This window comes from Coturnix japonica, chromosome 3 (genome assembly GCF_054131305.1).
Source record: "Coturnix japonica strain WE chromosome 3, WE-NBRP24, whole genome shotgun sequence".
NCBI lineage: Eukaryota > Metazoa > Chordata > Aves > Galliformes > Phasianidae > Coturnix > Coturnix japonica.
In genome coordinates, this window is record NC_140665.1 from 80,326,067 (window position 1) to 80,351,087 (window position 25,021).

The 25,021-nt window shown below is 33.3% G+C and overlaps 1 protein-coding gene across 2 annotated transcripts in view; it reads left to right on the forward strand.

The window, feature by feature from the left end:
- Nucleotides 1–25,021, forward strand: part of EYS (EGF-like photoreceptor maintenance factor) — a 779,301-nt gene that overhangs the window by 91,653 nt on the left and 662,627 nt on the right. For both annotated transcript variants that reach the window (XM_085543820.1, XM_085543822.1), the window contains exons 4-6: nt 13,700–13,893; nt 14,597–14,724; nt 20,581–20,695. In XM_085543820.1, the coding sequence (XP_085399946.1) occupies nt 13,700–13,893; nt 14,597–14,724; nt 20,581–20,695 (437 nt within the window). The remainder of the gene's footprint in view (nt 1–13,699; nt 13,894–14,596; nt 14,725–20,580; nt 20,696–25,021) is intronic.

The window sequence follows — 25,021 nt, forward strand, 5'->3', positions numbered from 1 at the left end:
CTTTAAAATCAGATAGGAAGTTTTAAATATTATATATAAATATTTGCATATGTTTGCCCATTTTGTAGTGCTGTCATCATCTCTGTTTCATCTTCCATACTCTCCTATACTAGTCCTGTTTTCTTTAAGAGTTTTTCTTACCTTGGAGCAATTAATAAGGTAATTAGTACATTTTTTTACTAGACCACACAAATGCCTTTTGTTCTAGCTTACTTGCAATGAGATATGTTTACTATAATAATGCTGTATTACACTGTACTATGCTATAGTAGACTATACTATACTGTACTATGCCATATTGTACTGAACTGTGCTATAGTGTATTATACTACCTTTTAATGACACCAAGCTGATTGGTGCTGTTGACACACAAGAGGGAAGGTATGACATATGGAAGGACCTTGATAGGGTTGAGAAATGGGGCCATGGCAACCTCCTGAAGTTCAACAAGGCCAAGTGCAAGGTCCTGCATCTGGGTCAGGGCAATCCCAAGCACAGATATAGGCTGGGTAGAGAAGAGCTGCTTGAGAGCAGCCCTGAGGAAAAGGATTTGGGGATGTCAGTTGATGAAAGACTCAATATGAGCTGGCAATGTGTGCTTACAGTCCAGAATGTCAACTGTATCCTGACTTACATCAAGAAAAGCATGATCAACAGGCCAAGTTAGGCGACTTTGCATGACAGCAAGAGTAATGGAAAGCCTGACTGCCAGAGAAATTTGAAGCAAAGAACTCAGCCTTCTTCATGTCCACTGAAGCCTGGTCTCCCTTTCACATTTATTGGAGGAGGTACACTCTCCTTTGCCTGTCTTTTTTGACCAACTTACTTACAGAAAAACTGTGTTATTTTTCACATCCTTCACAGATTTCATTTCCATTTGCACTTTGGTTTTCCTGTTCCCATCTCTGCATGTCCAGAATCCCTGTATTCTTGCCAGGCCACATCTCTTTGTTCACTTATTGTACATTTCCTTCTTATGCCTGAGTTTGATCAGCAGATCCTTGCGTATCCATGCCTCCTCTTCTTGATTTCTTACCCTGGGAGATGGAAAGCTCTTGTGCTTTCAGACAGGCATTCTTAAAGAGCTGCCAGTTATCTTCCATTCCTATGTCCCTAAGGACAGTTTCCCAGGGGATCCCATGCAGAAATTCATACTTACAGAAAAAGAGCTGTAAGTATGTTCTTTTGAAGGTGAGTTGCATTTTGCCAGGTTCATTTTCTTCAAGATCATGAACTTCAAACATGGTTGTCACAGCCTAAACTGCCTGTAGTCTTAACCTCTTTAATAATCTCCTCTATATCGGTGAACACCAGGTTCAGTAACATACTCTGGTTAGTTTGTCAAGTACCTGAGCGAGGAAGTTATCTTCAGTGAACTCCATGAGTCTCCCCAATTTTTTGCATGCCACGGTGTTGCTTTCCCAACAGACATCTGGGTGGTTGAAATATCCCATCAGATTGAGAGCCTGCAAATGTTATGCCTTTTGTTACTGAAGATAGAAGACCTCATCAGTAGGCTCCCCTTGATCAGACGTCCTGTTGTAGCACCTGGTCACTAGATGTTCTTTTATTGGTTTGCTCTCTAATTTTAGCACATGAGCTCTCACCTGATCATGGCTGTTTCCTAGAGGCAGCTCTCTGGTATCCATCTACTTAATTTAGAGGGCAAATTGTAGGTAGCATTCCAGTTGTGTGATTTGTCCAGTGGTAGCATTCAAGTTACAGTTTTCTAATTGCACCATAGTTTCTATCCTCCTGCTTATTTCCCATGTTGTGTGCATTATTCTAGAGGCACTTCATCTGAGCTATTGTTATGTTACATTCTTGGAGGAGCCCTCCAAAATTCCTCTGGGGCAAATCTGAGATTTGATGTATCCTGAAGTGACAGCCAGCATTCCTTGAACCTTCTCTGTCACTCAGAAGTACATTCCCTTCCCCCATCAAATATAAAGTTCTGATGGTCAGTCCAGACAGCTTGCAGACTGATTAAGAGGATTTTAAATAAAATGACATCTGTCTTCTTTTAAAAGGAATTCCTCTATGTGTGTCTGTTATTTACAGATTATTAGACAAAGCAAAATTAGTCTTACAAAAAAATAACGTCAACTTGTGAATTACAGTCAAAAGTCATTATTTCAAAAACTTTCCAACACTTTTAGAAAGCTTAGAATATTCTTCTGTTCATGTCACTTATAGACCTAAATCCTCATAAAACAGATTTGAATCATATTTGCTGAATTGTTCAAACATAATAAAATTCATCTTTTGAATTAAAAGCATTTTTCAAAATGAATGGAGATAAAAGATGAAAATAAAATACATTTTAGGAGAAAGGTATATGAAAGATACATGTTAAACACTGTCTAAAAAGTGTTAAAACAAAGGTAGGGATGCATCACATTGGAAATACATTTGCTTTCATTCTTTTCTTTTCCAAACAGTAACATATAATTTAAAACAAACAAACATGGTTTACCACCCTGACAGCAAAGTAAACAGACAAAAAAAACCATTAGTTTTATCAATTAACTTTTGTATTTTTTCTGCAAAGCATTATTTCTGAATGTTTCTGAGGAGAAATATGTGGTAAGACCGTTCTCTGATTTATCCGTTTCTTTGAAAAGTATTCAGATGTTCTTTGACTAGTTTAGTGTTACTTCAGATCCATCACATAGAGTTCTGTATCTAACCCAAACTATTTATTTGGTTTGCCCTGTTTTGTTAGAAGACAGAAAGGTTGCCCAGGAACAATTCTTTGCATCTGTCAGACATTTTTTTAGGATGAAACAAATAATCTTCTGGTGTTGCTTAATTTACTTCAGTAGTCTTAATAGGGTTTTAGTTTTTATATGAAGCGTGTAAGGTCACATAGATCTTTTTTATTGTTCTCAGAGCAGGTACCGCTTGTCTTGCTAAAATTGGATGTTTCAATATTTAATGTTTGAATACAGAACTTTTGAGGTAATATTGTGTGTTTAACGGCAGAAATGTATAGTATAATTGAATTATTAACAATATACTACACACAAAAATTTTCAGTAATAATTACAGTTATCATATACACTCTTCTCAACTTCTAACCCTTTTCCAGAAGCTATGCTTGCCTTTTTCCATCTTCTTTACATCTAGGAGATTTCACACTGTTTTGACAGCAGGGGTCTTATGGTAAGTTGTCAGAACCTGGAATAGTTCTCTTCTGGTTTTATCGTCTTTGTTTTAGCATCCACTTTAGTTCATATTTATGTTTGCTTATGTGCTTTTATACCTTTTCTTTGTTGGACTGCAAGTCTTTGTTACATCTGAATTTACCGTGTACAGTGAACTTTGTATAATTTAGATATTCTTTCTCTCTTCATTTATTTTTAATGTTATGACCAGTTTTTTTTTCAGCTCCAAGTCTGCTTTTCTTTAACTAACCACTGATAAGTTGTTTATTGCCACCAGATCTAGTATAAAGCCTGTGCCCCAGATAATCCAATACTTGTATTCCCTTATCCTTTGTGCTTTCTCCATTTTCCAAAGGTCTTTTATTATACCAGACCTGTATTGATCTATATTACTTCATTGCTTTAGAAGTAAGACTGTGACAGTGACACCTGTTTTTGATTATACCAGTCCCTTTTATGAAAGACCCCAGATCCTATTTCCCTCTTAATATTATTACCCTGGCATGTTTTCAGTGCCAAGTACATTCTATATCTGCAGTGCTTCCTGAATTACTGGGTGCCTCAGAAGGCTTTCCAATGTCCAGAGATCAGTTTGTCACATTAAATAATGATTTATATCAAATTTGGACTCAGGAAATTGAAATATACTCAAAGGCTATTGGAGATTAAAACTTACATTTCTAAGAAGACTTGGCTGCTCAAAAGCTGATTTTCTTGAAAAGGATGTTTGTACAGTTCCTTCCTTACTGAGATGGACTCCTTTCCTGATACTCAAGGGCTCTTTTTAATTTCTTTTTTTTATTTTACCTACCATCCAATCCCTCCATGTCCTCCTCATAAGCATCATCATCATCAACAGCAGCAGCAACAGTGTACTCAGTTTCCTCTTCTACCTCAGGGCTTCCCTTATCTAGCATATCTTCCTGTTCTCTGAAGTTGCTTGGGCATACATCCTCAAGGAATATATTCCCCTAATTTATGTTTCTTCCTCAACCATGACCTTGCTTATTGAATTTCAAGTGGATATCTCTCCAAGATCTGTTTTTGAAATCTTAGTAGTTGCCTCAAATCTACAGACATGTTTCTGCACAGTGCTAAGTAATTTAGTAGGGATGTATCTCAACTGAAACCCTCTGTTTCACTGTAATGAAAGGAATCTGCTATTAGGCTTGTTATTTTTGAAAAATATGGGAACAAGAAGTTGCAAAATGCTGGCTTTCCATCTGCTGCTTTATTTAAAGATTTTCCTGGATTCATATGACTATTTGAACAACTATCCATATTTAAAATATTATGACTCTGATTTTTCCTGGTTTCAGGAATTCTATAAAATACTAGTGGTGAAAGAAATGTACAGATAAAAATAGCAAGAAATATTAATAACAAATAGCTCTTGAAGAGTTTTAAAATGCATATAATTCTTAAATGCTTGCATTTATTAAGTTTTAGTGATGACTGCTGAATACTGAGGCACACTGTACTAGAGACAAATTTTAAAACCTTTTAGGGAAAGTCCATTTCTTTCTTTATTTTTCTTAATTAAACTTTTATCTCTTTTTGTCCAGAGACCTAAAAAGTATTATTGATCCAGGGACTTCTACCCTGTAGGAAAGAATGCTGAAGAATTTGCTAAATATGCTTACTGCATTTACTAATGCATTTCATTGGTATACATTTAATAGCTTTCTTAGAGGATGCCTTCTGTCTCTATTAGATTGCATGATAATATGTGCACTGAGACAAGATAGCCAATAAACATGACTATGTCTGCCTAAGGACTGGCTAGTGTGACATTTGCATGTTTATATAAGTGAATTAAAAATGACCCAACAAATGTAACCCAGATTTAACTTACCAAAGAAAGGTGTATATGTTTTCAGTTGTTTCTTTCTACTCTGTCACTTTCACACCTAAGCCTGTACAAATGGGAACTTCTCTTTTATGTGTTTCTTACAACTGCAGTAGCTATTCTTTGGCTCAAAAGCTTTAATCAAAGTTTCAGTGTTCTTGAATTTTTTCATACAGCATAGGCAGGTAAAAAAATGTAAGTTCATATGAGACCTTATGTCTCAGCAATCACAGAATAATAGAATAACATAAATCTGTGAATTGCATTTAAAATTATTTTGTGGCTTCTATTCCAGGGAGAGAGGAAGACTTGTTTTCCTAGAATGTATCATTCTTTCTGTTAAAATCCTTTTGTTGTTTCTGCTGTTTTCTTTTGTTTGTTTATTTTTGTCATTATTTGTTTTATAACCATCTTTAATTTTGTAGACATAGGATACTCTCTCTGTTATTAATTTCAGTGTGTTCTTCCCTGAACTGCAGATACAATCATTGATGACAAAACTATATGCTACCTGAGGCCCTATGAATAAACTAAATAGAACTGTGCTATGAAATGCACATAGTAAATCTCATAGATTTCAAAGATGCACTGGGGAAAAACAAAACAAAACAAAAACCAAGGTGGGCAGAATAAATTATTATGTAGAACTCAGTAAACCTGCTAGCACATAGCTCACAATCACTTTTGAAAAACATATGGTTGAAATGTGCTTTCCACTATTTAAGGCTGTCATTTATCACCATGTTCTGTGTGCCAGCAATAGAATTTCCATTCTATGGGGACCTCAATTGTTTTTGAAAATGGGGCTTCACAGAATATCAAAGTAGCTAACTCATCTCAAAAATGAAATTTAAAATTCAATATTGAGCTGCCAACACTACTTTATAACAAGCTATCTTAAGATGTGAAATTGTCTGACTTTACTCGAGGCGATCTGTAAGTGGGATATCTCACATAGCACATTTATTTTGTGTGTCAAGCCATTTAGGTGCTTTCAAAAGTGTCATTCAGGTTTTTCTGTATTCTCTAAAGTCTCTTCTAATTGTACAGTATTAGAAAGGTAAGTACTAACAATCATAAATAACAAGATTACACATAATATGGCTAAGATTGTTATTCATGTTGTGAACGGTTTATGCATTATAAAATAGAATGTCCCAAAGTGCGAGTGCTTTGGAGTAGTTTTGGCCAATATTTTATAAATCTCATCAAAAAGGCATTCAGTGTCTGCAGAAGAGTTTATTCCTCTTTCCATTTTCTCCTTTTCATTTTAAGCAAAAAGAGTCTGGAAGAAAATCAGTTGATCCAGTAAATTCAGTTTAAAAAAATGTTAATTTTCAGGGTTTTGTAATAGTGAGGATCAACATCTGCAAGTAATCAAAGACTGGTGGAAGTTAAAATACATTTTTTGATTTGATAAAAAACAGCAGAGGAATAAGTAAATACAAAGTCAGGTTTGGTCTACAAAAACTCTTTTTCTTCCTACAAATTTCATTAATTGTGTCAAGCTTTTTTAAAGCTCTTTAGAATTTTAATAAAGAGCTAACTTCACCAATATGTTGCCATAAATCTCAAGCAGTTTAATTTTGAAAACTTAAAATTTCCAGCAACCATTATTTTAAGAATAAATATTTATTATCTACCATGTACATTTATGTCTTTATCAGTATATCATATTTCTTACTCTGTGTAATGATTAGAGATAGACCATCTTAATATTGTAGTCTTTTTAGTAATAAAAATATTTGGAAACTTATTGTTGTCACAGTAGTTCCAAATTATAAGGTTTACTAATTTTTGAACTGCCATTCTGTTTATTTTGTTGACCTTCAGTAAGTCCTTTCAATTAATATAATGATTAACTATCTTCTTATCCTGCATTGTCTTCCAAGCCAGCAAATCTGAGAAAATCAACTGTAAATAATAGATTTATTTATTTATTTATTTATTTATTTATTTATTTCTGGTAGTGTCATCTAAGTATACCTGTGTAACTTTATTTAGTAGATATGCCATATTAAGAAAAATCAAGGTCAGGACCTTTCTCATACGTTTTAATTGGGTCAGTTCTGGAATAATTGGTGAGTGTACTTATTTTGACAGTTAATAATTTAGACATATTTTAGCAGTGCGTTTGATGTCTTCAATTACAGATTGGATTGTTAAGGCACTATTTTTTGTTATTTAGTATTTTCTTTAGTCTGTGCATGTGCTTGTGATGTCTATCATGATTACTGTAGAGCATGTTAGAAAATACTGATGCTTTTCTAGGAAACTCTCCCTCCCTCATAGCCTTCCTTCCTTAGCTGAGTGAAATATCATGGATATATATATATATATTTAGAAGAAAAGGTTAAGAATATTTTACAGGATAGGATTTCAGTAGGCAGCTAATCATTGCCATTATGAAGTATTGAAACTACCAGTAATGACTCTATTAAACTGAAAAGATGGTTACATGGTTTTCTTGCTTCACAAACGACAGAAAGGTTCAGGACTTTTCAGGGTTGTGGGGTTTTGTTATTGTTGTTGTTGTTGTTGTTGTTTAATAGACATCCAGAGAAGTTTTAAGTAACATCTTGTTCATTACGAATTTAATAGACTTACACACCTTGAGGGATATTCCTTTCCCATATAATTAAGCTCTTCAGGAGGGATGTTGCTCTTCATTTCTAGCTGGCCATAAATACACAGACAATAAAGTAGAAAAAGCTGGATCATATTTGTTCTAAATAAGTTTATTTTCTTTAAGATTTTTTAACCTATCATTAACTAAAAAATGATGTTTTAATTTTTTACAGCAGCTCTTGAAGATCAGTAAATATACATCCCTGTGACATAAGTGGCTAAGGATATATGCCATTTTAGTCGTTTAACATTTTTCTTTCTTCTGTGATTGCTTTCTTTCTATTCAATTTACTCTTGCTGCTTTGCCCACACTTTTTTTATAATATAAATTGTTTCTATCTGATTCCTAAGGAAACTTCTTCTCAAATATCCATCATTAAACCCTAGGAGCTTGCTGCAAGAAAGGCAACTTTAAACTTTATTTGTGTGGGCAGAGCTGGTATCCTGAACATTATGGCTATTCTTCCTACTTCTCCTAGGAGCAAAATGAACATCTATTTCTGCAGGAAAAAAAAAAAAAAACAAAACAAAAAAAAAAAAAACACCCACAACTTCCTCAACCTTTCTTCATTAGAGAGGTGCTCCAGCAGTCTCATCATCTTCAGAGCTCTTCTCTGGACTTTCTCCAACAGCTTCACATCCTTCTTGTTTTGGGAGCCCCAGGCTTGGAAACAGTACTCCTGATGGGTCCTCAAGAGAGCAGAGTAGAAGGGGAAAATCACCTCCCTCTCCCTGCTGGCCACCCCTTTTATGATGCAGCTTAGTATACTCTTGGTTGCAAGTACACACTGTTGGCTCATGTCCGGCGTTTCATCCATCAAAACCCCCAAGTCCTACTACTCAAGGCTGCTCTCAATGAGATCTTCTCCTAGCCTGCATATATATCTGGTATTGTGCCAACCAAACCGCAACACCTTGCACTTGACCTTGTTGAACCTTATTAGGTTCCCATGAGCACAATTCTCAAGCTTGTTCAGGTCCCAATGGATGACATCCCTTTTTTCTGTTGTATTGTGCTCCACTCAGCTTAGTGTCATCAGACTTGCAGAATGCTGTTGATTCCACTGCCTAGGTCACTGATAAAGATGTTGAAGAGCAGCAGTCCCAAGCTGGATTCCTGAGAAGCATATGGTTATGTTTCAGAATCTGGATATGTGAGACAAGAGCCTGTGTTGCAGTGTTGTTTTTTTGTTGTTGTTCTTGTTGCTTTTTTGTGTGTGTGTGTGTGTTTGTTTTGTTTTTTGTTTTTGTTTTTCTAAATAGAAACAAAGTATATTCTTTTATGCAAAAAATTAGTAAAATCCATTTCAGCTTTGTGTTTAAAAGAAAGAGCAGCTAATGAAACTCATGGAAGTAAAAGCAAGGAGGGAAATGAATTAGACTAATTACAATGAACTGCTAACTGAGCTGTGCAAATAAGGATTAAGTTAATTACAGAAATGCTTTCATTTAATCAACTAAAATCCAGTTGTCCTCAGATTAAAAGATCCTTATTCTGGAGTTAGTTTTAAAGTGAAAAAGAGTACTGAGCATTAGTAATGACATGACATAAGAAGGGTATGATATATTAAGTGGATTTTATGTAATTTCACTTATTATACTAAGCATATTAAAATATTAACAATTTTTAATATATGAGTTATCTTGTTTCTCAGCATTCACAGATTTTCTGCTGTTTGCTGCCTACACTGTAACTTGGTCTTTAATTGTAACTCCTAGCAGCCATTTGGCTCATTCACTCTACAACTGAATAGTTCCTCTTTTTTATGCTAAACCTGAAATATTATCTCTTCATTCCAACTAGTGTACTGGTAAGTGAATGAATATTGGTGTAATACATGCTGTTTCCTGAAATCTTCTACTGTGCTTTACACTGCCTTTGATTTTTTTATTTTTTTATTTTTTATTTTTTTTCCTGAGGGGAATGACAAAACAAAAGTACTGAAATCATATCAGAGCATAGCAACCTAAGATGATCTTTTACATATTTTGCTACTTTCTCTCCCTAAGAAGAGCAATGCTTATATAAATACAAAGCCCAGAGAGACTCATATTAATATATAGAGATAAATTTATGTTAATCAGTATATTTATGCAAATGGCACTATGTAGCATCCAAATCAACTAATTGAACTTTATCAAACATACCAACAATGTTCATTAGGAAATATTACTTCTTGGAAAGGGTAGTCAGGCACTGGAATGCACTACCCATGGAGGTGGTGGAGTCACCAACCATGGGAGTGTTCAAGAAACGTTTGGATGTTGTGTTGAGGGATATGATTTAGCTGGGAAGTATTGGTGATGGTTGGACTGGATGATCTTCTAGGTCTTTTCCAACCTTGATAATTCTGTGATTCTGTGATTCTGTGATTCTTTTGACTTTAATGGATGATCTTTCAACCATAGCAGTGAAATTATGAAACACTAGCATACTAGGGATACAGTTAAATAAAAAACAGCAACAACAACAACAAAAAACACACAAACTAAACAAACAAAAAAACTGCTGTTACATGACTTTTTCAAATGAAGATTGTGAATAATTTTATTCATTCACATGTAAGGGCAAAAAAGAAAAAAAAGAAAAAGTGAACTTTTAAATAGGAATTTTGTAGGAATTTTACACAATATTTAATGCATCTGGTAGATCGTTTGATTCAAAATAGATTAAAAGATTCCTACATTTAGAGAACAAGTTCACCTGTTCTGGCCAGATTTTATATGTCTTTGCTTACCTACATACTAACGCTGCTATCTTATATATGGTTAAAGTATAGTCTTTCATCTATCCTTGACATGAAAACATCAACAATTGTAGAATACAGTCCCTTCATGATAGTCTATTGAAGATAACTCGCTTGTAAAAATTTGTGAGGCATTTCTAACTTTATTTGATTCAGCTTTCTCTTCAGACAAGTGTTTTTGTTACAGTTTTCTCCATTGAATTAGAAAGCCCTTAAGTGCTTGACATTTTCTACCACTGAGAGCTGTAATCAAGTCACCTTTCAGTCTTCTTTTGAAAATATATTGAATGTGACATCAGGTTTGGGAATTAAAGAATAAGAAGCTCAAACATCGGTTCCCCAGAATTCTTTTTGTTGGCTTGATTTGTCAAACTCATCCGGGCATAAATGTTCAGGTAAAAAAACATTGTTCTTACTTTTCACAGATTCTCAACATAGTATATATTATAAAGCATAGGAATGCCAAAAACATAGCTTTAATGATTAAAGAAACATTCCTCTTCAGCTCTGAACTCTTCCTAAAAGGTGTTAAACCACTGGTATTTATTGAATTTACTCTAGATAGACCTACTGAAGTTGTGCTTTGTATTTTAGATCACGATTACAGTTGCTGCTTCCTTCTCTTTAAAACTGATACTTTTTGACTTGGTTAGGTAACTGGCTCCCAATTCAAATTTAAATGCACTCTTTTTCCAAAGTAGCAAAAAGATATATATCTATATATCTATATATATCTATATATATATATATATATATATATTCCTTTTTGCATGATGACGACGAGGAAAAAAGAAGTTTAAAAGTTTTTTTCTTTTTTTTTTTCTTTTTTTATTTTTCCTTTTTCCTGTCAAGCTTTTCTCTTCCTCTTCCAGCTACTTTTAGTCTTCCCTTAAATATATATATATATATTTCACTATGTCCTTTTTAGCAGAATAGCTTTTCCCTCGCTTTGCAACAAATGAACACAGTGTTACCAAAAAGGAGCTTTCTTTCTTTCTTTCTTTCTTTCTTTCTTTCTTTCTTTCTTTCTTTCTTTCTTTCTTTCTTTCTTTCTTTCTTTCTTTCTTTCTTTCTTTCTTTCTTTCTTTCTTTCTTTCTTTCTTTCTTTCTTTCTTTCTTTCTTTCTTTCTTTCTTTCTTTCTTTCTTTCTTTCTTTCTTTCTTTCTTTCTTTCTTTCTTTCTTTCTCTCTTTTTTTCTTTTTTTTTTTTTTTTTTCCCCTCTCCTCAATTGGTCTTCATTGTACTGTGCTACTTTGTTCATTTAGCCTTTCACTGTTCTAATAATCATACCCAGTTGCATTTTTATCAAAAGGTTAAGAAAATTTGTATGATTCAGGTGGAAAAATAACAGTGAGGATTAGATTTTAGGGGTAGAAACAATGTAAAGAACAACTCAGTAATTCATCTGGTTTGAGGAGCTATGTTATCTGTCTTTCAGTAGTGCAGTTGAGTCACTGATGATTTGCTTTCCGCGGTTATGTAATGTGGATGAGTCAGGAGTACTCATACTTGTCAGATATACTCAAGTCAAAGTAAAAAATAAATAGCGTAAGCATTGATGTATAATATCAGTTTCCATACAAAGATCATCTGTGAGTGCTGCTGGGTTACAATATTGTACTGAAGAATAACAGGACAGCTAAATATTAAAACAAATAATAAGAAATAATTACCCTCCCTTTCTGTTCCAAATGTTCTCATACATACATTAATACCAGACAATGGCCTCATTCTGAACACTGGCATTCGTGGTTTTTCATGTTAGAAAGCCCTAACATCTACAAGCTGCTATATCACTTTACTGTAATTCTGTTACTATGGTGATGAGAGATATAATCAAATTCAGAAAGGATTTTTTGAATATCCTCTGATATATCCTTAAAGATAAGTGTGATTTATTTTGCCTTACTGAATCAACTGGTTCCACTGAATGAAGTGAGTGATAAAAAGGAAAATGTTGTTTGACCCTTTTTCTGCTAATGGTATTTTCTAGGAAGGTGTTTGTTCTATCAGCTGTTTTTGTGTATAACAGAGATTCATTATGGTATTTGGAAATAAATGTTGCTCCACACACTTACAATTCTTACATATGACTAGTATATATTGGCAAGAAAATTATTTAGTGACCCACTTGTTTATCTACAAATAAGTTTATAACAAATTAGCAATTTTCTGAGCAGTTTACAATTCAGAGTTTAAAAGCATTTTGTTTACCATTTCAAGAAAACAAATCTTTTTTTTTAAAAAAATGCAGCTTACCATATTATTGTCTGTTTTTATTTCTCTTGACTACAGCATCAAAATAAATTGATTATGAACTTAATGTTGTTGCTACAGCAAATAATTGAAAAGTACTTCTGATGTAACTTGTAAGCATGTTACAAGTTACATGGAAAAGATTTTAAATAAGAGTTCTTTAATAACAAAATATCAAAGTACTGGATATGCAAAAAATCAAATTTGTTTTATGATTTTGCATAAGTAAGTGGAAGTATTCTTGATTGCTCCATCCTGGGCCCAAGTGTCCTGCTCTGGAGCTCTGTAGATTCAATCTGCTATAGTTGTTCTATGTCTTTGCTGTTGCACCATCAATAAATAAATAAATAAATAAATAAATAAATAAATAAATAAACAAATAAATAAAGATAGTTGCCCAAAACAACAAAGCAGCTTATAACTGTTGGAGTATGCAGACAGATATGTAGGCGCCTAACTGGGCTTGCAATAACTGAACAGAACATAAGAAACTACTGGAAAGAACATGAGAAATTACTGAAAACAACATTGCTGAGCGAGTAATTGGCAGAAGTTACAGATGATAGTACCATGAATGGTGAATGGATTTCACAGAAGGTCAGGGGAAAATTTAATGAGACAAATTTCACATATAAGGTAGGGGGGAGGATTGAGAATTTGGAGATTATATACTTTCAAGGTCAATATGGTCTGTGCAACAATATCAGTAATCCCACATAAAGCAGAAACAATGTGTTTGTGAATGAGTGTGAGAAAACTGGGATCAGTGGTGATAAACACTTAGGAAAGTTGGATGTAAGTAAAAATATTGAAAAACACAGACAGGTGACAAAAGGAGTGATGGAGTATGAATAGGTGGTCACTCATGCTTGTTTGGCTGAGCCTTGCATCTGATCCACAAACAAAATAAGTAATTCCTTCTCCAGTTAAAAAATAGAATTAATGTGGAATAATGAGTCAAACACAATATGGTAACAACATAATGCTTATGGGCATACTATAAAGTATCCTTCTCTCAAACACACTCTAATTTCCTATGTTTGTTTTTTTAGGTCCTTTTTGTGAGAAACCTGGTGACCCTTGTGCATCTCAGCCATGCCTGAACAGTGGTGTATGCCAGTATAATCAGTCTGGATATATTTGTGATTGTCCAGCAGGTTTTCTTGGTCACAACTGTGAAATTGATATCAACGAGTGTTATTCAAGGCCATGCCAAAACAGAGGTACATGTATCGATTTGCCAAATGTAAGTATAAACTTCAGAGATCTGTATTTGAACACAGTGCCAAAAAAATTAATTCTAATTTAAGGTTAGCTTTACATGTATCATGAAGAAATGTTGCATTAAATTCATTTCTCATGTTTATAATATTTCTTTGATTTAAAAGCCTGAAATCCTATTTTCATTTGAGATGTTTGGATATCATTTAAGAAGCTAGTAGTGTTTTTTTTCTTTCTTTTTCTTTTATAATCTTTTTTCAATGAAATAGGATTTAAAACACAATACAATCATCTTTATTGTTTACTGTTGCTTTTCCAGCATATTATTTTATATATATATATATATTTTATATATATTATATATATATATATATATATATATATATATAAAATATATATATATATATATATATAATATATATATATATATATATATTTTTATATATATATATATATATATATATATATATTATATATTTATGCCAGTTTTCTCTTTGGAGTATTTACAATTCCAAACACAACTCTGGTATTATGTGTGCTGGAAGGCCTATTCCACTTGTTCTAAATTATGTTTTAAACCTATCTGGGGCTAGAACTGTTTTTTGTTATGTATATGTAGACTGTTTACTATGCTCTTTTTAGGATCTCTGGAATAATGGAAGAAAATACTAATTTTTTATTCCTTGAGAACAACATATGGTTATTACCAATTTCCTTTTCTTCTATAGGATGTAGCATGTAGCTGTCTGCCATTATTCACTGGCAAGTTCTGTGAGAGAATACTGAATCCATGTGAATTATTGCCTTGCTTAAACAATGCAACGTGTGTATCTCAACAGCAAAACTATAAATGCCGGTAAGATTATAAATCAATATGTTTTGGTACTTCATTGGATCACTTGATGTCATTGATTGCAGAAGGAAATGACATCAGTTACAGAGAATGCAAAAAACTGTAAATTCATTTTAACAATTTTTTTTCTTAATTTTGGTTGTCTCCTTTGTTGAAAACTCATGCAGTATCAAAAGAAGCACTTAATGATGTATAAATTGCTTAGTCCTTAATTCAGTATGAAGAAATATATAAATTGTGACACTCTCAGAACAAATGACACAATTAAATTACAGATACTACTCCCATTCTTGTGGTTTGATGCTTATGTTTGTTTCTGAAAGGATAACTGTAGTCACTCCTAATTCACAGGCATGAATTAGTAGTTCTTAGACTGATCTTTCAAGAACCATGTAAAAATGGCCATATTCAGAAAGACCACAAGGAAAATTTTCTTCATGCAAACTACAGAAGTATTCCAATAGGTATATAATTTTATTCCATTTCAAATAGCTTTATAGACATTTTCTTACACAACTGAGAAATACAATTTTTTCTCTTCACTTTTGCTTGGCTTTTATCTGCTTGCCTTAAAATAAGTTCTGCTAAGCATCACTGACATGCAGCAAACAACTTGCAAATTTTAAGACATACATAAAAGTAGGAAATTGAAAGCTATGCAACACAGAAGTCTGGGAACACAGTATGAATGAACTTTAGAAACTGAAAAAACGTAACAGAAATATAGAACATTGAAGTCCCAGTCCATAAGAAATTTGGCTAAGTCTGTGAATTTAAATAAGTATAGAGCTATGTTTACAACTTTTCACACACACACACAAAAAGATAAATATTTTTATTCATACACCTACATATATTCAAACATACATACTCACACATATGCAGATATAGGCATTCACTTATAAATATGTATAGCATACAATGACAGTGTATTCATTTATTTTTTCAGAATATTAGATCTAGTTATATTAACTGTATAAACTATATATAATAGTTCACTATTATATAATCAGACTTTTACACAATATGATTGTTCATGAATTAGTAAGAACTACTGCCTGAACTAGTATGAACTGTTGCCTAAAGCTCACATTTAAAGTATGTTTTTTCTAAAAATAATAATAATAACAAAGAAAAAAAATCATGGCCCTGTTTGTAATGTAGTTTTAATAGTTTATAGTTTCAAAAAAGCACAGCTGGAGATGATAATTTACAATGAACCTTGTACCACTGAGTGCAGTTAATAAAAGTAACTATGGAAAGACATGATGATTTAGGAGACTAAGAGTGGCAGACATTATACAGATCGATATAATGGAAAGTGAAAATGGACAATTAACAAGCCATTTATATTGATTATCAAGAGAACCACTTAAATTATGTTGTTAATGGTAGGTATCAGATCTTTAAGTCTGGGGCCCTAAAATGGTGCAGGCCTGTTTACCAATGTTATAAAGCACTAAGATCCCATTAGTACTAGTGTTGCTGAAATTTTTACCTTTAATAGTTGTGCATCATTCGTGCATCCTGTTGTGCTCTTTGTAAAACATGTTTGACAGTGTGACAGGAATATCACATTTGTGGAAAGCAAGTTTGAGAAATATGATAGTTTTTAAGTTCCTTTTTTTTTAACACCAACAATGATTTTGAAAGGTGAATAACAGCTTAGAGAAAACATTGTGAATGTGGTGAGGAACAGTAAACATACATCAGCTTTGTAAAATATCACAGGCTTGGCACTGAACATACACAAAGTAGAATTTTTGGCTAGTGCTCTTTCCACATGATGTTCCCTAACATCCATGCTAGACACTGGGCTTCCTTGGTAAAGGAAGAGATCAACTCCAAAAGGTGACTCATCCTTTCCAAAGTGAGTTATCCAAGACAGGTGAGAAAAAGCATTTTCTGAAGGATCTCAAAATGCACTGCGAAGAAGTACAGAGAAAGCCTAGACTCCTGTCCTTAAGTAGATACTAAAACTGCAGATTTTAAAATGAGAGAAAAGTGTTTACACTGGAAATAAGTTTCAGTACTCAGCTTTAGTTGTAACATTCAGTCCCTGAAGGCTCCAAGTATTTTTTCCCTGAGTATCACAAGTTTTTTAACAGTGTATTTCTAATAAATTAAAGTGACTTCATTTTTTTTTTTTCCTGTGAAAATAAAATCAGTTTTTTGACCACTTAACCCCAAACACAAAATAAATACAAATTTTATGTATATATATAACAGTACACTTGGAAGGAATTATTTAGCTGAGAGAAAGTATTTTGAAGGAGTATATCAGGTACTTTTTCAAAAGGAGACCAGATTCAGTAACTTAGTTGTGAGAGCTGCAGTCTTACTAAAGTCACAGCACTGAAATGCAGAGGAGGTGCAGTGTTCTCAGGGACATCCAACTGTCAGCAGATTTTGCTATTTTCAGGATTCAAAATTCTCTTTTTAAACCTACATCTTTCATTAGTTACTTAAGATAAATAAGGATGTCAGAAGACCTATAAGAAGAGTGGTTTAACTATTTCAGTTTTGTTACATTGCAGACTATGATGCTTCCTGGGAGCACGAGTCATGTTTTTATAATGCATTTCACCTGAAGAAGACCTACCAATAATACTTTTGCTTCTTTCAGGATGATGGGAGCTGGTCATTCTGGGTTTTAAATGGAAATACTGTTTCAGTTTTGCTAATTATTTTTAATTCCCGTAAATTCTGACTACAGCTGGAAAAAACTGCATGTGTACTCATATATAATGTAATACTATGACATAATCCATATAAATGGTATTTTAGTTTTTTAAATAAATGCAACAACACTTAACTTACACGGATAAACATATATGATATACCTGTCCTTTTTGCCCATTACGTTTTATTTTGGTAGTCCCATTTTTATCTGCTGCTCCATATGTTCAGGCTGCATTCTGTTTATATCCACTAGCATCTGTACTTCTATCTACTTTTCTTCTTTGAGAAAGTAATTTTTTTTCCAGTCTAAACATATGAATAAAGAGATTCAACTTAATTTTCTTCACTTCAGTTATGATATATGACTATATTGTATCCTAAGTTCATCCATTCAGTCTTCGTATCAAGTATAACCTTGTGCTAAGAGTCTAATAGCAACATTTTTTTCTTAAGTGTCAAAATTTAAGCTGAATTCAAATAGGTAATGAGCAAGGATATCTATCACAATTAACTGTGATTGTTTGGTTTGTGTCTTCTTTTATTATTTGTGTTCCACAGAACAATAAAAAGTCACAAAAAATATGAAAGAATGTTTTGTGAGCGTTTGTTCTGTTTGTGTGATCTTTGCTATTTTACTGTCAAGTTTTTTTTTCTGTTGATTTGCCTTCATTTTCCTCTGACATGGTCATGTCCATTACTAAACAACCAAAGCAAAACTATGAAGGATATTCAAATGTACAAATTAGAAGAAGCAGCTTTAAAAAATAGTGAACTATCTACTTTTTGAAACACTCATTGATAAGACAAATAAATTCAACCAGGAGTACCAAGAGCTCTCCCATCTGATTCCAAATCATAGCTGTAAACAAATCAGTAAAACAAACATAATTAAGTTACTCTGTTTGCATAAGATATCATATCACTTTTGTTGTTTGTTTTGCCTATATATTCCTTTATATTATCTCTATATATCTCTATATATTTTTTTATATATTAAATGATAGCAGTAGGATTTGGTATAGGATTTGTATGCAGAAATTCTTAAGAGAGGATTGAGTATTATGTTAAAGATTATGCACATCCAGTTCTGGGGCCCCTAGTGCAAGACATGGACATGGAGCTGTTGTAGGGGGTCCAGAGGAGGGCAACAAAGATGAGCAGAGAAACAGAGCATCTTGCTATGGGGACAGGCTGAGAGAGCTTGGGCTTTTCAGCCTGGAAAAGAGGAGGCTTCAGGAGGTCCTTCCAGTACCTGAAGTTTCCTACAGGAAAGCTGGGGAGGGACTTTTTTTCAAGGACATGTAGCAATAGGGTTAGGGGAAATGGCTGTAAACTGGTAGAGGGTAGATTTAGACTAGATATTAGGAAGAAATTCTTTATTGTGTGGGTAGTGAAACATTGGAACAGGTTGCCCAGTGAGGTTGTGGATGCCCCCTCCCTAGAAGCATCCAAGGCTGGGCTGGATGGGGCTTTGAGAACCAGGGACTAGAGGAACATGTCCCTGCCTATAGCAGGGGATTAGAAATAGATGAACTTAAAGGTCCCTTCTGACCAAAAAAATTCTGTGATTCTATGTTGTCCACTACTACCTATGAGTAACATATAGTGTCTTCCTGTAGTTATTTCTATACTAGTCTCAAAAAAAAAACTTGTAAAGGTTTACAGGAAGAAGATTTTCCAATAACCACTGGCCTCCTTCCACATGGCCCTATGTGGAGGCTGTTCATGGGCTATTAGTGAAAACCAGCCTGTTTAATAGTTTTCAATATCAAGTTAACAATGTGTGCTTCTGGACACATTAAATGCCTCTGTGCATCCTGATCAGACGTCCTTAGATTTCTTTTATTTACAAAATACAAGTAATTAATTTATTTTCATTTAAAGTTATTGTCTATTCTATATTTGATATTTTATATGTATGCCTTACTGTTGGATACTATGTAACTAACTATGTGAGGCTTCATGCATTCTATAACCAAGTGTGGTATTATTTTCTAAATTCAGTAAACAGAAGTGATGTGACTAAATATTGCACCCATTAGGAACAAGAGTATAGAAAAAACAAAAGCAATTCTGTATCATCATCTGGACAGGTGCATTAGATAATGTGCCCTTTACAAAACAAACAAATCAAAAAGCTCCTGGTTATTACATTGAAGTTGCTCAAGAAACAGTTTTTCATCTCACTGGACAATTCCTTTTCTAAGTATTTTAATTTCAGACTACCAGATAGCGCCTTTTAAAAAAGAAACATGCTAGACATGTCTCTAAGTACATTCTGAGTGAATTTGGTGGGCATTATATATCTACCAAAGAACAAGAACTTTTGCAATCTGTCTTCTACTTTTTTCTTTTGAGCAAGATATAAATATTGAAATATTTATTTTTCTATTGTATCCTGATATTTATTTTCATTTAAACTTGCCTGTTACTCATTTGAATTGCATTGAATTAATTTTGTTACTGAGTATTGAACTTTTTTTTTTTTCTTTTTAATATTGGAGGGTTAGATTATAAAAGAGTATTCTCCTATAATGATAAACGTTGACATGAGGCAGAAGAAATATCTGTGACTGCTGTTATGGTAGAAGCATATCTCCACTCACAGCGCATAGAAACAAAAGTCAGAAAATAGATTACATTTTACTTGTAAAGAAATTACTGAATACAGTTAAGTAAAAAAACAAATACAACCAGAAATTATTCTACGCATACATCCCTGAAATCAATTACTCTTACGTAAGCTTGTCATTATTGACATACTAGTTAATCATCAGCAATGATCAGTGCTATTTTAAGCCTCACTTACAATCACATTTCTCATTTTTATATCTGATAGTTTAATTATCCTCTCCTTTCAATAGGTTTAGAAAATGTAATTTTTAGCTTCTTATTAGATCTTGTCTCATTCTGGATTGTTTTTGTTTCTGAAAGATCATATTAAGGATTGGAATGAAAATATTTGTTCAGTGGAAAGAATTATTTACAGAGAAGCAAAAATATCCAAAATCATGAATCTCATTTTAATTGCTTGAAAACCTGTTCTGCTTATTTTTAATAAGTTATGAATTCTATTCTGCTACTGCAAGAACATTGTTTAATGGAATTACGAAACATAATTAAATACAATTAACTTTTAAAATCCAAGCCTTCTAAAATACTCTGGTGTATTTGCAGCTGCATGCCAGGATTCACGGGAAAGAACTGTGAGGAAGTAATTGACTACTGCAGGCTGCTCAGCATCAACTGTCTGAATGAAGGATTGTGTCTTAATATAATTGGAGGATTCACTGTAAGTAATTTAATACATGTTAAACTAATTCAGTGCTCCAAAACTGCTTCAGACAACCAGACCTGGAAATACATTCATTACTCTAAGATAAAGAGGCACATACATTTATGTGTTTGTTATTTATTTTATTCATTTAGATCAATAACACAAGGATTATTCACTGAGATTATATGGATTTTTTTTATTACTTTTCTACTGAGACCATGTTTTGTATTTTGTCAAGAGGATTGAAGACTATTTTTATAGTCAAAAGAATATACAGCTATTTTTGTTCCAATGCTATTATGCTCTAAGTCAGATACTGCTGTGAACTTTCATAGTGTCACTAAGAATCAGACTCTATCGCTCTTGACTTCATCACAGTCTCCCAATTTCTGTGGCTTGTCCTTTCCCTTGATCTCTGACCTTAATTGAAAGGACTACCTATTTATTTTGGCTTGTAACTCATTCATCTGCATGCACTTCTACAGATACATAATCTGATCTTTTGCAAATCTTTAACAAAACTTTATGAACATGACAAAGTTAAGTGAATACATGTAAATGATAACTTGAGAAATTAATGATTTTTTATTTATTTATTTTTTTTACTGAAACAAATAGGCATGCAGTATCTACTAAATTCTGAATACAGTTTAATTAAAGTTATTTTAACATTTGTGCTTTGGGAAGAATTTATGTACTGTCCGTAAGTATACGTTAACTATGATAATAGTACTTAAACATGTTTTAACTGTAACATGAGGCAATTTGCAAAATGTTGAATAGCAGAGAGTTTTACTAATAGTGTATTAAGGAATACACTTCTAGAATAACATAATTATCTCTTTGTTGAATATGCTATATATAATCTACCCACAGAAGAATAAAACAGGTGGCCAGGAAGTACCCAAGGATTTGCCCCTCTATACTGTGGATAGTGGATGCAAAAAGCAGAAACATCAAAAGCAGTTCCACTGCCCTAAAATAAGGGGATTCAAGAAAAGAGTATATTGACTATAGGTGTTTGTATCTCAGTTAACTTACCCATTTGATACAAAAGTGTGATTCGAGACAAAAATACTCTCTTTAGTTCTTTTCAGATATTTGCATCTTCTGTCCAGTTTTGTCAAGCAGTAGTAACAGAATACAGTATAGCAATTAAAATATGAAGGTAATATAATTAGTCATTGAGTACAACATGCGCAACATAGGTGGTAATCATAATTCATTTTGATCAAGAACAAAAGGAAAATAAAAAGTTTTAGGAAAGCAAACAACCAAAACAAATATTAAAAACATCTTCCTCCTCCCCTACCCCCCCATCTGCCAACCCTTAATAAAACATAAGAAAGAAGAAAAATAAGTGCTTGGAAGTAAATGGTTTCATATTATAAAAATAAAATACATCTCATCTGTATAAGGATGTGATACTGCCTTAGCAGGTACTTGATTAGGGTATACAATGCAAGCAAATTAGCTGACATAGCAAATGCTGGATTATTTTGTTTAGACTCTACTACTTACAGTACTGAGTGATATGTTATAGAATCAGGGAAAAGATCCATAAGAACAGCAATCCAGCTATCATCTAAAATTACCAAGTGCATCACTAAATCATGTCCCTAAATGCCGCATCCACATGTATCTTAAATACCTCCAGGGATGGCAACTCCATCACTTCCCTAAGAACTTCTATAAGAGGATTTAACAGTGGACAGACAAAAGAATTAAAAATAAATAAATAAATAAATAAAAAAATCACGCTGTTGAATTAAACTTCTAATTTATACGTGGTTTTTGGATTTGAAATTCTTCTCCAGCTTAGTTTTAATGGCAGTAAACAGAAATGAAACAGTAAAGTTGTATTTTTCAAAATTATGGTTTTATTGGCACAAATCCTTTGTTACAAATTATCATTAATTATGAGTGATTATAATAAAAAAAAACAACAAAAAACTATTTTACTTGCATTTATTACATTCATTTATATACATAAGTTTTTAAAATTACTTCTGCATCTATTAAGAAATATGTCTGACTATGTATGTTAATTTTCTTCTAGAGAGTAACACTTAGTTACAAGAAGATTTGTTGATGATGCCATGGTGTCAGATAATAGAATTGTTACTTCCTAGGAAACTGACCTCATATATTCCATGTTCTCAAATTCTTATACATTGAATTCTTATATCTCATATTTCAGAGTACAGGTGTAGTAGTAGATAAAGGAAAATGTTTTGTTCTTTCTCTTGTCTTCCATCACCCTGGGGATCAAAGTAATGAAGTATACATTTATATATGATTTATCAATACAAAAAAAGTGTGTAGTTGCATAATTAATTGTGGTTAGCATAGCTTAATGAAAACAGATCACATCAGAAATAGCTCACTTGTTGAGAAAACCAGATGGACAGAGATGGAGAAATATCTTTTGCTACAGTTCTCTTATTAAGCAAAATAATTCATTTAATGGAACTCATTTTTAAGGAAAAAAACCTACATCCTTATCATGCTTTCATGGATCTAGGCCAATAAAAATATTGATACAGAGAAGATGTCTTACTTCCAGGTAGTCGAATGCATTTTGTAGCATTCCTCCCTCCTCAGAAGAAGCAAAAGATTCTACAGGGTATATTGCTGTTATGTTATGGCCAGCTTACAAGAGAACTGTAACAGAAGTAGATTTATTTCATAGCTCAATTTTTGATATATTAAAATAAAGAAAAAATAAATCTTTAAAAAACATGTAAACTGAGCTTTTAAATTTTTAAATGATCGGTAAAATCTCATATTATCATCTTAAAGTCTTGAAAATCTTTTAAGCAGTTGTTGATATTTTAAAATTTTATTTACCATAGAATTACCATAGAAGAGGTTGGAAAAAACCTACGAGATCATCCAGTCTGACTGTCCATTCATCACCAGTAGTTCTTACGAAACCATGTCCCTCAACATAGTGTCTGAACCTTCCTAGAATACGTCCAGGGTCAATGACACCACCACCTCCCTGGGCAGCCCTTTCTAGTACCTGACCAGAAAAGTATTATTTCCTAACATCCAGCTTGAATCTCCCCTGCAACTTGAGCAACTTGAGGCCATTCCCTCCTATCCCTAGTTACATGAGAGAACAGGTTGACACCCAGCTCACTATAGCTTCCTTTCAGATAGTTATAGAGAGTGATAAGTTCTCACCTGAGCCTCCTCTTCTCCAGACTGAGTAATCCCAACTCCCTTAACCATTCCTTATAAGAACTTCACAGTGCTGAGTACAGAGGGACAATTACATTCCTTCTCCTGCTTGCAACACCATTTCTGATCTGAGCCAGGATGTCATGGGCCTACTTGGCCACCTGGGCGTACTGCTGCTCATTCCATTTGCATGTACCACACCTGAGACAAGGAATGAACAAATCATAAATACTGCCACAATAGAAACGCTGTGTTGGCAAGCAAATAAACAGTAGAGAAAAAATAGTAAAGAAAGAGACAAAGATCTTTGCCATCATTGTGGGGTTTTCAATTACACCTGCTGTTGGTGATTTAAAGCAAATATTTACATTCTCTTTGAGAATCTGTACTAATACTGAAATGTGAAATTTAATGTGAAGATCATTGCTGATGGATGTCTTGGTGCTTTTCAAAATATCATCAGAAACTGTTGCTCATTCCTGCCTTGTGTTTATATAGAGCAGTGGAGGCAGACTGTGCTGTAAAAGCAGAGCAAAATAAAAGAAAGAGTAATGTTTTTAACTTCTATGTACATCTTGCAGCAAATATTTTCTGTAAAAATCCAGCATATACTTGGGAAATACTAACTTAAAATCTTGTATGTTTTAACCAGATCAGAAACCACCTAATTATGTACCAACACAAATACCATTCAGAGAATCACTTATATGGACATATATTTAATAGAAGGAGTACATCAAATACAATTCTGTACAATCCACTGTGAGAGGATAGAAAAATTGATAGAGTAGAAAAGGTCAGTATCTAAAATCATGTCCTGAAGATAGCTCTATGGGTACTCATGTAATACACTTTGATCCCTTTCCTCACAACTGTCTATCAAAGCTATAGCTGTTACACTTGGGATTTTATGGTGGACTTGAGAATGTGTACCAAGTGTCTATGTGGTTGAAAAAGCACAAATGAGTTGTGAGTACAAATGAATAATCAGTAACACCAGAGGTCACATACTGTAGTTTAGATTAAAAAATCAAACGTGTGCTGTCCAAGAATCACCATGTTCACTATTAAAGCAGAAGAGGCTTACATACTGACATAAAGAACAGTCTTTATTGAATGCAGTTATGTAAGTTCTTTTGTAGGGATAGGGGAAGA